Source organism: Scophthalmus maximus, chromosome 7, assembly GCF_022379125.1.
Source record: "Scophthalmus maximus strain ysfricsl-2021 chromosome 7, ASM2237912v1, whole genome shotgun sequence".
Taxonomy (NCBI): Eukaryota; Metazoa; Chordata; class Actinopteri; order Pleuronectiformes; family Scophthalmidae; genus Scophthalmus; species Scophthalmus maximus.
In genome coordinates this window covers 22830001-22844025 of record NC_061521.1, presented here as the reverse complement: position 1 = coordinate 22844025, position 14025 = coordinate 22830001, and the positions used below count along the sequence as shown (strand labels likewise).

The window sequence follows — 14025 nt, the reverse complement described above, 5'->3', positions numbered from 1 at the left end:
ATTTGAAATCCCGAGAGCTTAGCAAGTTTTTTGGTCTGATTTAAATAATTTATTTTAAATATATTAAAAACGTTAACAGTAATTTTGTGAAGGTGTCAGCAATCTGCACATGGTAATTGTTATCAATTATTTACACTTTACCGGGGACATAACATGTTGGAGAATGGTATAGATGTAAGGGAAGTATAGAAAGAAAACCCAGAAACAATTACGTGAATTCATACAAGTTTATTATGAAAAACATCTAACATTTTGAACTGAGTATCTCATATTTCAAATTCCTCTGAGAGGACAAGCTCAACTGAGGAAAAGACAGACCGCACACACAGAAAAGAGAAACGTAAAGAGTGTGTACAAGCCGCTAGATATCACAGCGTTCTTCTTTGTATCTCTAAATGAAGCCAACGCATAATAACTTACACAAATTAGAAAACAAACATTTTAGTAAAAAAAAAGGAAAAGAAAAAGAAAAAAAAGAAAATAAAGAAAAGTGATGGTGGTTTATGTTTTGCCTTAATGCCTGCATTAAGAAAATTCAGGGATGAAGTATCAACTAAGGTGATGGAGGAGGATTTAAATAATTCATTAATAATAATGATGATCATAATAAAAAATACACTTGGCTGATGTAGTGGGGGCATTGTGGATACTGTGGTCACTTCCTGGTGACAATCTAGAAATTCAACAATTCGTTGTTTACAATTGATTCCTGATAAATGTTTCTTAGCCTGTTTAAATCCATAAAGAAACATTTTCAGGTTTGATCAAGTGTTTGTGAGAGTTGTGGAAGCAGAGGAGGAAATTCTGGCACAACTTCACCTGATCCAGAGATGCATGAAGAAGAGAAAAAGTGAGAGGAAAAAAAAGAAAACTCCAGCAACATTTGCACTACACTGGTAGAAGAACATCTCTATTGTCAGACCAACATGTTTCGGCTTGAGGCCTTTAGCTGGATTAAGATGTTCTTTATGCTGAAACTGATGCTGGAGGGTTTTTTTTTTTGCCACCTCAGATTTCAAGAGACCACCAGCGTTTGGGGATGTTATTCCCAAGATCGCAGTGCGATAACAGTTGCAGTAAACCGTGTGGCACGCGAACAGCTCATCCCATTGTCTAGCTGTGTTACAGACACAAGACAACTAACTCATGACTTGCAAAAGCCAACCAAACCGTGCTACTTCTGACACCTACTGTACCTATTGCCTCATTGCACTGTACTGGTTCATGTCCGCTGATCTGAGTCTCCACCCTTGCAGCAAAAAAAAAGTAGATTGTACCACTGTCTACTCTTCCTAAATCCCATATCCCCAGTTCTCTGATCTGCACAGCTTGTAGGTTCTTAAACATTTTGTACACCTCATGTAAACATAACAGCCGATACTGTTAATCTTCGACAGCTTTCACGAGCCCCCAAATGTTCTCATGCCTCCGTCAAACCAAATATTCACCTTATTTCCAGTCTTTATTTCCAGTCACTTCACTTCTCATCTGCTGAACTTTTTTCAACTTGACAATACCAACCTGAGCCCCGACCGCACAAATCCTACAACTTATCGCACTGAAGGTGTCTAAGTTTCCATAGACAGGAAGTACTTTTTCCACATCCTCAACTAACGAAGCATTTGGAATTACAACATTTCAGGGTTCTTTTTCTCTCCAGTCGCCCAAATCTCCGCGGTAACGACGTAAACTGCCAATTAGAGATTAGATTTTCTGACCTTAGGTGACCTCAGTTACATCCTCCTGTGTAGTATCCAGACATGAGGATGACAACCCTGCATTATCTTTTGAGATGCAGGAGAAACCAGAGGAGACCATGTTAGTTTGGGGCTGTAGAAATCTGGACAAGAAGTTCCCTTCAGTCATTTTCCTTTCTGCTGCTTCTCTGACGCGTGACAAGCTGCGGTCCCATCATTAGTTTATCATGTTGTTTTTCACTTTTTAATTTGAATTCAAATGGCTGTTTATCGCAAACTTCCTTTACTCATTAATCTTCGACAACGATTGAAACGATGTAAAGAAAGACAAGCAGGAACAAAAAGCTTTTTCTTGGTTATAATAATCATAATAAAACCGTTGAGTGCTGTAAATGTAAAACACACTGGAAAATGAAATGAGCTTCTCGTTGCACAATATAAAAAAAACAAAATCCTAATAACAGGGCTTGAGTCAATCCACATTCAATGTATTTAACCCAGGAAGAGGATTTCTTTGAGAGAGAAAATAAAAAAAATCAAAACAAAAACAATAAAAAGACAAAAAATTAATAAAAAGAAACACATGAAAGACAACAAGCGACAAAAGTCCTCAAAAACTCCCCAAATGTCAGGAGACATTTTGTAATTGTCAACTTAACAACAAAAGAGCCTACTGCTGATACTACGAGTTCATAGCAAAGCTGAAAGGTGGGACAAGGGTGAATACATGTACAGAAAGAGAAGTAATATATATATATATATAAAAAAAGTAAACATCATGACTTTCACACAAACAAAACCGATAAGATAACAAAACATTTTCATTACACTAGTGCTGTAACAGGGTCAGGGAATAGTTATCTCGACTGCATTCGGGCTTCTCCCGTCCTTCGATGATGAGGAATCTGTGGGTGATTGACGGATCTATAGCCTGAGACGAGGCAGTCTTAACATTATTAATGTTGACTGATGTATGGTTGGGTTTTTGAAGAGCTCGTGAGCTTCTGTCTCGGCTGATTTGATCGTACGTTACTTTTTCACTGCCGTCTGGTAAAAACCACAAACCTCCAACTGTCAACAAAGTCTTCATCTTATTGAACGTTTTTTTTTTTTTTATAGTTTATTTGGCCTTGGAAGTCAAACATTTTCGCCAGCCTATGAAGGAGCATGTAATCCTTTAGTTTGGAGTCAAAGTACAGTAATGCGATGATGAACCTGAGGGGGCGGATGTGAGCACAGATTGACACGAGGGACAATGTGCCACTGGGGAACAGACACTATGTGCTTCTTCTTTCTCTCTTTCTTTCTTTGGAGCACGCTGCTGTTTGCGAGGACACACCTCGCGGCAAAGAGCCTCGAATCACCCACGGATTCCTGATGGAAGCGCCGCGGAGACGGGTGCTCTGACGATAAATAGGCTGCACACAGGGAAACGACAAGGAACACACGTAGGCCCGCGTCTGCGTTCATGCATGTCAATAAAGATTCCGCGTGGAGAACAAGACTGACTGTATCACATAGTGCAAAAACCCCTTGGAAGACAAAGGACATTTGAATTGAACCCCTCTCTCCCTCCCCTCCCCTAAAAACAAACAAAAAAAAGGTTCGCAGCAGTTGCTTGTTTGTTGCGTGACCCGCGGTTCTGTCGTTATGGGGAAATTAATTCAATTCATAGCACGGCGAACACTTCGTAACCCCACAAAACTTCTCTCTGGATGCTCTCCTCCCGCCTGCCGTCTTTTTTAAAACGCAACTGAAGTCCCCCGCTCCCCTCCCTCCCTCCCTTCCCTTTCCAGCAAAGTGAACTTTGGTCTCAGAAAACAGCAGGTTTCAGGATGTGGGCTGGGCGTAGTGGGGGGCTTACCCAGGGGCATGTTCACAAATGTGCCGTGTTGCACAACAATGTTTTTTTCCTGTTTTTTTTGTCAACACCCCACTTTTGGTTCATGCTCTACTTGTAAATCGTGACCACCGAGCCCCGGTCATGACCCTGAGACAAATAAAGCCTCTGTCTCTCTTCTACCTCCTCCCGTTACTCCCCCCCCCCCCCCCCTGAAATCCATCTCCCTCTATTTTCAACATCTTGTATTAATAGAAAATATACCTTTGGTGCTTGAACCCCCCCCCCCCCCCCCCAGCCTATCAAATCTTTTTAGACCTGGACAAAAAATATCTGAACCTCTCATCTGACTCAAGAAACAACTTCATCCCTGGATGTGTCACATTTACAATACGATGCTAAATAAACTGCTCACGTTCCTTCTTCTGTATTAAAATACCTTTGACTACTTTTTGTCCATGTCTGTTGTGGCCTCACCCCCTTGAAATCCCTCTTTCTTATGGCTTTTATTCACTTTCAATTCAACCAATTCAGGTAGTTTATTTTCCTCTTCATTCAAAAAATAAAAATTTGGCATGTGAAAACGATCATATCAAACCTTTGGTCTACAACTGCGATTACGGTGACTTTTCTTTTTCTTTTCTTTTCAATTGATTGCGTTGAAAGCGAAAGCCCTGGTTCTCCTCCTCTTCCTCCTGCCGCCGCTTCCTCGTCGTCGTCCTCCTCCTCCTCCTCCTCAGCGCATCTTGTGCTGCACGTCAGCGTTGGCCATGTTTGAGCCAGGGCTGGGGTCCTGCTGTCGTCTGGACTGGAGGAGAGGGAGGGATGGAAGTAGATGAAAGGAAGGGAGGGAGGAGAGAGGAGAGGAGGGCGAAGGGGGGAAGAGATAAGAAAGGGATCAGAGAGAAAAAGAAACAATAAGTTAAGTACAATTTTTAAGATTCATCCTTATTTAATAAATCAATGTATTATCAATTATATACACAAACATTCTCAGCATCAGTAACAGTGAGGTTGAAGGATTTGCCTGCATGTTTACCAGTGTTACAAACTAATCCGTAAATTATCCACTTTTGGCAGCAACTATATGTGTAAGTAATTATAATTCTTTTTTTTATTACAATGCAATAACATTTTTCTGAAATTGACACAGGCTCATTACTGTTTTGTCCGTTCCACCTTTGGCAGACAAATGCGGCTGTCACCTGAATCAGCCGATGCAAAACTTTTTCTCTAGGAAATATGGACTATAGATTATGGACAATTTACTTCCTTGAGGTCAATGCCAAAAAAATGAACCGGTGAGTTGTCGTCTACTGTACGTGCCAGTGTGTGAGGACTTTCTCCACAGTGAAGAATAACAATTTTTATTATTTATCTGTTTTTTACATTTTTGGTGTCACAGATTTAGATTTGAAGGCCGGTTGAGGTACAAATAAACAGGCCTATCAAAACATGTCAGTTGTGGGGTTTTTTTTGCTACCGTTGTTGCTTAATAGTACAGTTTCATCCCCAATGGGTTTGGACGGTAACCAACTAGAAACCAAATGTGAGAATTAACTGTACACAGGCTGCATGAAGCTACAAAAAAAGAAGAAGCTGCATTTCCCTAAACTGCCACTAGAGGAAGCCAGAGATCTTCACAATAAGTTCTGTGCAACTGTTTATACACTTAACTGATGTTGATATTTTAGTCAAGGTAGCTGGCAGGCAGACAGACAGGCAGACAGACAGGCAGACACATAAACTGGCAGACATGCAGGCTGTCTGACACAGATAAACACACACACACACACATACACGCACACGCACACACGCATCATTAGGTCATCATTAGAAGCCACCAGCATGACAAGACTTTTAAATATATTTCATGACTTGGGTATAGTGTGCGTGTATTTGTGAGCTCCTGGCACGACCCCGCTCCCGCTGTTAAAAAATAAATAAATACCTGTGGTTATGTGTTTACACTGAAGTGATAGCTGGGGGGAATTTCGCAGGAGGTGGTGGAGGTGGGGGGGGGGTTTGGGGTGAGACGAAGAAAAGGGCGGGGAGAGCGGCGAGAGAGGTGACAAAGTGTGGGCAGAGGTGAAGCGGAGAGCAGCGCAGACAGAAATGCAGACAGAGATAGTAAAGGGGTCGCTCAGTTCAACTGGAATGTAGTTTGTGTCATCTCAATGACTCACCATAATAGCAACATACACACAGTCACATGCACACACACACGTACAGTATGTCATACTACCATTTTGACTCCCCACAGCCAGACCGACTCCACTCTCTGTCTGTCTCCTCTGGAACGCTTTTCTGTGGCTTTGTCAAAACGGCTGCTATCAAATATTCACGCGTGGCTCAATTAGAGCGACGCGACTTTTGGATGAAAGTGGAGTCACAGTGAACTCGGCTCTTAATCTGGGCTTCTGTGTGCGCCCGCCCCCGCGGCCCATGGAATCAACGTGTATTCATAATGAACGATTCCCGCGGCAATGCCCACAGCCGACGTTCAGAGTGTGATGTTGCCGTCGTGAAGCGCTCGGCAGCTTGAAGAGACGGACGTTTCCCTCGGGGGCTGGTGGAGATGAGAAACAGAGCTAAAAGGAGGTCGAGAGAAACCAAACGAAGGATGACGTGGGTCCGTGCTGGATGCGTACGATAAGCAACTGATTGCTACGAAATTCCCTATATCGAGGTGTCAGTGTGTTTACAGCAGGTTTCCACTGCTCCCAAGTGGCAGGTTTAAAAATGTAGAATTTAGAAGTTCTGTCGTTGCCATGTTTGGTTTTTTTCCAAACAACAAAAACTGAATGTTCAAAAATGCTGTCAATAAATTAAAAGAATGAATGTAATAAAAGATAAATGTAATAATTTGGATATTAAAGACACGTTTTCTTCATGAGCACCTCTTTCCTTTCCTCGTGTTTCCTGGCAGATGTGTCCATGTCATCCCTCACATGTCATTTTGTTTTCTGAGCACATTTTTGCAAAAAAGCTACAACTTGAAATCCTTGCTGGTATCAGAGCTCTTTTTCTCTCCCTTATGAATCTGATTCATAGCACATTCAGAACATGTGATAGCGATGAGAACAGTCACGCCCATGTTTGACAAGTTAAGACGACTGCCGAGAGAAAGGCCGGTCCAGTTTCACCTCACAGTCTTTCCTCTGATCACGTGCGCCGCTTTAGCAGGCCAGAGTAAACTTATTTGTCTTGGTGAATGACGCTGGATTCATGTACAAGGTATAATCCAACTTGCGCAATAAATTCTGCAGAAATGTGACACAGAGAGCTCAGAGAGTCTAGTGTCAGTCTTTGTAGAAGGGAGTGGTCTTCGCTAATCATAAGGGCAGGAGAGCTTTCTGTATTGATCCACGCACAGATGGAAGGTTGCTGGGCCACTATAGGGCTCCTCACCACAACTCAATACTGGAAAAGTGTGTGTGTTTGTGTGTGTGTATGTGTGTGTGTGGTGGACAACGTAGAGCAGATTTGCTTCATCTGCGATTTTGTGCACATATGTGGTGCCTGTACAGTATCTGAATGTGTCTGTGAATCTGTGTGTGTGTGTGTGTGTGTGTGTGTGTGAGTCAAAGCAGGGGGTCTGATGGCGATCAATACTAATGATATATTAATGCTTTCAGTGCCAGCTCATCATTCACCACCAAATCTCTTTCTGCTGAGCACTTGGAGTGCGTCCCTGCGCGCGCGTGTGTGTGTGTGTGTGTCTATGCGCAGTGGAGTTAAAAGGCGCACTTCTTCCTGATCTATCGCTTTTCCATCGATCTCTCTGACAGGTACCTTCTGACCTCTGATGACTGGAAAATCACTGCTTTCGGATGAAAAATGTTGTAGCTGCCAAAATGACAAGGCGTCAAGGCATCGGGAGGGGGAACATCTTTATATTCATTGAGCGCCCGCGGGGAAAAAAGGACACAAATGTTCTTCCCGCGGAGCTGTATTATAAAGAAACCTACACGACCCAATACACGTCACGGTTGCCATAATTTCCCTCTGCCGCACGTTTAAAATGTAATTTGTTATTGATCACACGGGGGGAAGAGCTAATCATAGACGTAGTCGTGCTACAGCGACTGATGACTTAAAGAGGGAGGTCGCGTGTACACTCAGTCTCCACCGCCACTAGATGCTGCACAAGCACCAATATCTCGGACAAATACATGTTTTTGTCCAAGCCTCCCACCTGCCGTCGTTTTTTTTCTAAACAAGGCGTTGCCTGTGCAGACTATGGATGGTTCGAACTCTTCAAACACACAACCAGAAGCACGACTGAACAAAGTTACCCCGTGTTAAGGAGAGCCAACGAAAAAAGGCCCCCCAAACAAACCAGTCAGCTGGCAAAAATGAATCCAATGAGTCTCCTCCTTGGTTGGAGCTACTTGTCAGTGTCAGAGTGACTCGTGACTTCTTCCAGGTGACGTTAGAAGACGGCAGAGGACGTTGACCGCACCTCTGGATTCACGGAGAGACCGTTCCAGATGAGGGGGTTTCGCTGAGAGAGTCGGAGCGAAAGAGAGAGAGAGAGAGAGAGAGAGAGAGAGAGACGGACGGGAGGGGCGGTGGAGTTCAGACCACAGAAATGCTGAGGCCGAATCTGTGCAGCAATTTAGCGAAAAAAGCTCATCAGTCCCACCCGAAGAGACTGCTCAGGGCGGATCGCACCGACATGTGAAATATCACAATTATATAATATAATATAATATAAATATATAATGTATTAATTTCTGTTGATTGTTTTTCAGATTTCTTTTTGACTTCATCTATATTGTCTCACATCCGACATTGCCCTCTGTTGCCTACGCCCACTCTTTGGACGCCGACAGACTCGAAGTCATACAAAAACAAGCTCAAGCCCTCGAAACGTCTCTTTGGTCAAGTCTAAAATACTATCTCATAGTTTTTCCCCATTCTGTGGTGGGATATACAGCAAGTTCACCAATCTCAGCTTGTTAAAAACAAAAGGCCTGAAAGGAAGAAGATTAAATATGGTTTGTATTTAAGAACATTTGACTCTATTTATCTTCCGGGGCCACAGAACCACGCTAGCTGTTTCCCCCCGTTTCCAGTCTTTATGCTAAGCTAGGCTAACAGAAAGACTCTTCTTTCACCATAGTTCCACTGAACACACAGACGCGACAAAGGCATTCTCACCATCTTCTCGCCAGGAAATAAAATATATAGCTGTTCTGGTAACTTCCCATTCACGGGGACTTCTTACTGTAACAGGGTTATTATTCTACTGTAAGTATTCACAGCACATCGACTCACTAAAGTTAGAGAACGTTCAATTTATTACACGTCTTCAAAAGTGAAAACAATGTGAGGTACGTGTGATGCAGTTAAGTAACGGCTGTTTGATGCTGCATTTAAATGCCTTTTTACATGATACATGATAAAACAGATTACTCTGAGAGATAGTGATGGTATTTAATATTGATCGAGCCGGAGACACAAGGTTTTCTTTTTTCTTTCCTTCCTCTGAGAGCCTCGGGGAAGAAACATGAGATCAGTCAGATGAAAGACGACCTTCAGAAGAAAATGCCCCTCTTTTCTTTTCTTTCTGTTCCCCTCGTCCGTGCTTCTCTCCCTCCTCTGCTCTCTCTTCACGTGCTCAGTTCCTCCCTTTTGTTCACTCTCTAATTTCAGCAGCCAGGGCCATGTGCTGCAAAGCTGCGGTAGGTCGCGACATGTGTCTGCGTGTGTGTGTGTGTGTGTGTGTGTGTGTGTGTGTGTGTGTGAGGATATGTAAACTATGCAAGCTAGCTGTGAAATGGTCACATTTTGATTCTGTATATGTCAGTCAACACAAGCATTACAATACGCACAAGCAGATATATTACAATATAAATAAATAAATTCATTAGAAACACATGCACGTTCATGAACATATACAAACACATTCATACACACACACACACACACACACACACAAGCCCCCAAACACACGCACACATACGCCACATGTGAAAATAAGGGACAAACACAAGAATGCACATATATAGATCAAACAGGTGGACACACACACACACACACACACAAACACAAGCCTGCAAACACATACGAATGCACACACACACACACACACACACACACACACACACACACAAGCCCGCAAACACACCCGAATGCACACAAAAATGCACACACACACACACACACACACACACACACACACACACACACACACAGGGTGGTTTAGTGCATGACAGTGGGATAGATGAGGAGAAGTGAAGGACACAGACCCTGTTCTTTTCTGCTGGCTGTCTGTCTGTCTGTGTGTCATCAGTCCCAGATTTTAGAAACCACAGGGTCCTAAAAAAATTAAAACAATTTTTGGGGTTCATTCGCGGGGCGTCGACTCCAGGCGGGACGCCACCGATCTTCTCCCCAAAGCCTCGCTGGGAAAGTGAGCTCGTTCTCAAGTGATTCAATGCATTTGGGACATTTGGAAAATGTTCAAACGTATAGCATGTGGATTAGAGAATCTAGATGATATATAAGCAGCACCACGGTTAATCATTATGTCACTGGTAACATTGTTAGGATTGTAATGTCGCATCAGTTAAATTCTTCAAATCAATCGGGCACAAAGTGAGTAAAACTACTTTCCCCTCTGAGGCTTTTGGGACACCTGACACAAAACTGAGTCATTCAGTATAGATCATTAACATCAAATCAAATTAGATTCATTATCAAACTGACCATGCACTAAGCCTGCCGTTCAAACTGCAGAAATTATATTCAAATAAGAAATAACTGAAGCACACGACCACACATCACACAACCCTGAGCCAAGAAATGATAACTGGGAATTTTGAGTCTGAGGCATTAATTCAATTCTTCTCTAAACATAAACACATTCATATAATATATTCACCGTTATAGATTACGTTACAATCTGTGTTAATCAGTGTCTCAACGCATCTGTAAGAAATTTAAGCTGATGCCGAGCAATTCGCCCGAAAGTAATTAGAGGCAACAGCGCTGTACTTTTTAAAGAGACAGTTTTGTGAACGCGTTGCAAGCTAGAGACTGCAAGCAAGCTGCACATGTCATGCTTTGTTCCTCTATATTTCTGCAAATCAAAAGAATAAAAATAATTCAGGTAGTCTTCTCTTGCAAAGGCAGCCCACAAACTCTCAATTTGACTTTGCTTCCTGTGGTTGGCCGAGGCTCATTCAGGTATTTGTTTGTGACAAGAATCAATTCATTGAGCTACAATAGATGTTGATTAACGCTTTCTGCATTTAATTGCCAAATGAGCTGAACTGTCTTTGGTTCCCAAACTACAAAAATATGTGTTGTCCGGGAAAATGAAATGATTTATTAATTTCATTTTTAACTGTGTACGTTCAGTGCAACACTGAATCCTCACTAGTTAGTCACAATAATTGCGATCAGAGGTACAAGTGACTTGGAGTCAAATTCAGTTCAATTTCATAAGTTTGAAGGTGGCTTTGCAAGGTGGCTCTGGTAAGGACGCAGCCAGTCGCAGGCCCTCTCACCTCTAGATCCTCTCTGTGTGATCGGTCTCTGTCTTCAAAGTCTCTGGTTCTGCGTCGAGCCTCTTCAAACGCCGCCTGGGCCAGGGCGTCTTCATGCTGACGCGCGCGCACACACACACACACACACACACACACACACACACACACAGTGAGAGAGAAAGAGAGAGAGAGAGAGAGAGAGAGAGAGAGAGAGAGAGAGAGAGATTTATCGTTTTAACATCCTTTCTTGTCTGAATAAATTCTGTTTTTAAAGGGGACATTATGCTCATATTCCGGTTCACACTTCTAATTTGGGTGACCACCTGAAATGGTTTACATGCTCTAATTTTCAGGAAAAAAAATCCGTGTCCTCACTCTGCCCATTCCTGCAGCTCCTCTTTACACCCTCTGTCAAAAACGCCTGGATTTCTTTTAGCCCCGCCCTCCTCCTCAGATAAACCCTCAGGCCGCTCCGATTGGCCCACTGGCCCAGTCTCTTGTGATTGGTCGAAACGATTTCAAAATGTGTAAGGAAATGTCAGATTGCAGGCGGGGTCACCCCCAACAGAGTCCAACTCTGACGTGGTTGTGGGGTTTTCTGTCCGTGTGCGTTACCTGTGCCCTCTCGTCGTCATACTCCAGGAATCCCATCCCGTCCAGCCTCTGTAGGTCGATCCAGCCTCTCCACATCACACACACGCCATTCAAGATCATGGGGGCTTTTAAATGGACCTGCAAAGAGAGAGAATTAAATGAATATTACTGTGATGCCAGTAACATTACTGCAACACGCTGAAAAATAACTACGTAACAAAACAGAAAAACCTCGGACGAGACTCAATCAGAAGAAAAGCAAGACGATCGATCTAGATATAAATGAGGAATAAAGGAACAGTGATAGCATTTGTGAAAACATGGGCAATCTGTTTCAAGACAAGAGAGCAAAAACTTTTTGAATTAGCCAAATGAAACCAATCTCGGGTGCCGTTGAACTAATATGACGTCAAATAATAAGTAGGATTTGAAAAAAAAAACAACAGCAACAACCACGGCAGAGATCTGAAGCTTTTTCCAGAAATCGCACAGCAGCATCCTTTCTCCTCTTCCCATGACTCTGGGGGGGGCGCATCGATCACACGAGCATGCCGCTTGATGTGACGCGGACCTCCGTACCAAATTACACTTCCCAAAATCGTCAGACACCGTCAGCTCTTTCTCGGGAATAAAGCGAAGCTCTGTGTTCCCGCTGCATTAATGGCTGAGAATGAGAAAAGCCACCAACTACGTCAAAACCTCACCCGGCGCAATGGATTACTGGAGTGGAAATGTAAGTGTGTGTGTGTGTGTGTGTGTGTGTGTATTGGGCTGAGTGAAGCCAAAGTGATCCTAAAAAAAAAGAAAAAATTCACATCATGTGCTTGAAGCCATTTAGTTTTTTGTATATGTCTTATTTTTTTATGGCTCAGGGTTTGTACCTTCAACAGTGGCATTATTCACACACCAGCAGTCAAAACGTGATGATCTCATCCTCTATATCGTATTAATTTATCCCAAATAAGTGCCACGTCACTTCAGTTCTCTCGCGTCTTCAGTTTGGACTCGACGATAGCAAAAATCGCCATCCGTCCGTCCGTCCGCGTTGTTCGACCTTAGCATCGCGTCCGTTTCGCCTGCGAACGAGCGAGAGAGCACTGACAGTGACGCACAGTGATAACAAGCGGACCAGACGTGCATTCTATTAACAACCTTCTCCTCCTCGCGCACAAAGAGCCATAAACGTCGGACAGGCGGAGGAGGGTCTCTCTCCCGGCCCTCTCCTGGTTATGTGTCACGGCGGCGGCCCTGCGCCAGCACGGCTGCAGCAGTAACCGCCGAACATGCGCGCGCACGCGTGCGCGTTGTATTTTCACGAGGTGAGGGAGCGTTTCCTCTGTTTGGATTCGCCACACCGTCTGGCCGGCATATAAATCCACGTCGCGCCGTGAACTCAACGGCTCCTCAAATTGACTTTGATATTTTCGCTTAAACGGGGGAAAAGAGATGCTTTGCCTTTCCTTTTTTTCCACGTCGCACGGGGAGAACGCCAGAGTTTTGATCTCCTCTGGAGGTAACTGATCCGTCTCGTCACATGCTCCAAAATACACACAGGGTCCATCAGTTGACGTTCGCGCAGCTTGTGTTTAGCGCCGAAAATGTCTGTACGGGGACTTCGGGAGTCCAGTATTGTTATGTCATTATTTTCCGGAGATGACTTGGTTTACATTGAAGCTGCAGCAATCAGTGCACTTCACTTTCAATTATGGATCGCACGACTACTTGAATGTGACTCGCTCATGAGTTTGTTTTCAGACACGAACTCGGGAGATCCAGACGCGCTGGATGTTCAAAAATCTCTCCAATCGAAATTGCTGCTGCTTCTCTTTCTCTCCCGTCGCCGTCTTTCCCACGAGGAAGAGACAACAGCCAGTCTTTTCTATTTCGTTTCCCAGGGTAGAAAGTTTCTTGGTGGTATTTTTATCCGAGTCAACAAGTATTTAGGAGCAAATCAGCCAAATCAAACACACACACACACACACACACACACACACACACACACACACACACACACACAGTTGACTAGATTTGTCTGTGTGACACCGGGCCTTCGCCACGTTCCTGCATTTTTTTACTCAGGCTATTTTTGGACGGTCTCTCTCTCTCTGGGACCTCTTTTACCACGGCTACCCACACTGCACCGGGGGTTGCAGGGGAGACCGCACCCCGAGAGACTGTGGGTTCTTTTTGTGTTTATTTCGCATGAATGTTTTTCTGTGCGCGTGCGCGTGTGCGTGCGTGTGATAGAGAGAGAGAGGGAGGGAGAACGAAAGAAAGAAAGAGAGAGGGGAAAATATGTAGAAATGGCCCAACCACAGACTTCCTCTGAGAGAGAGCCATGTCAACCCCCACATCCATTTACCAGGGGGCACACACACACACACACACACACACA

General features: G+C 43.7%; 1 protein-coding gene across 5 annotated transcripts in view; it reads right to left on the bottom strand.

Moving 5' to 3' along the window:
- Nucleotides 1-213: 213 nt before the first annotated feature.
- cbfb (core-binding factor subunit beta) overlaps nt 214-14025 on the bottom strand; it is a 33498-nt gene continuing 19686 nt past the window's right edge. For 2 of the 5 annotated variants that reach the window (XM_035642762.2, XM_035642758.2), the window contains 3 exons: nt 11652-11768; nt 11058-11153; nt 214-4345 (listed from right to left, as the gene is read on the bottom strand). In XM_035642762.2, coding sequence (XP_035498655.1) covers nt 4274-4345; nt 11058-11153; nt 11652-11768 — 285 coding nt within the window. In that variant the 3' untranslated portion in view covers nt 214-4273. Of the gene's footprint in view, nt 4346-9794; nt 9865-11057; nt 11154-11651; nt 11769-14025 lie in introns of all 5 variants that reach the window. The other 3 variants (XM_035642761.2, XM_035642760.2, XM_035642759.2) reach the window with 3 other exon arrangements.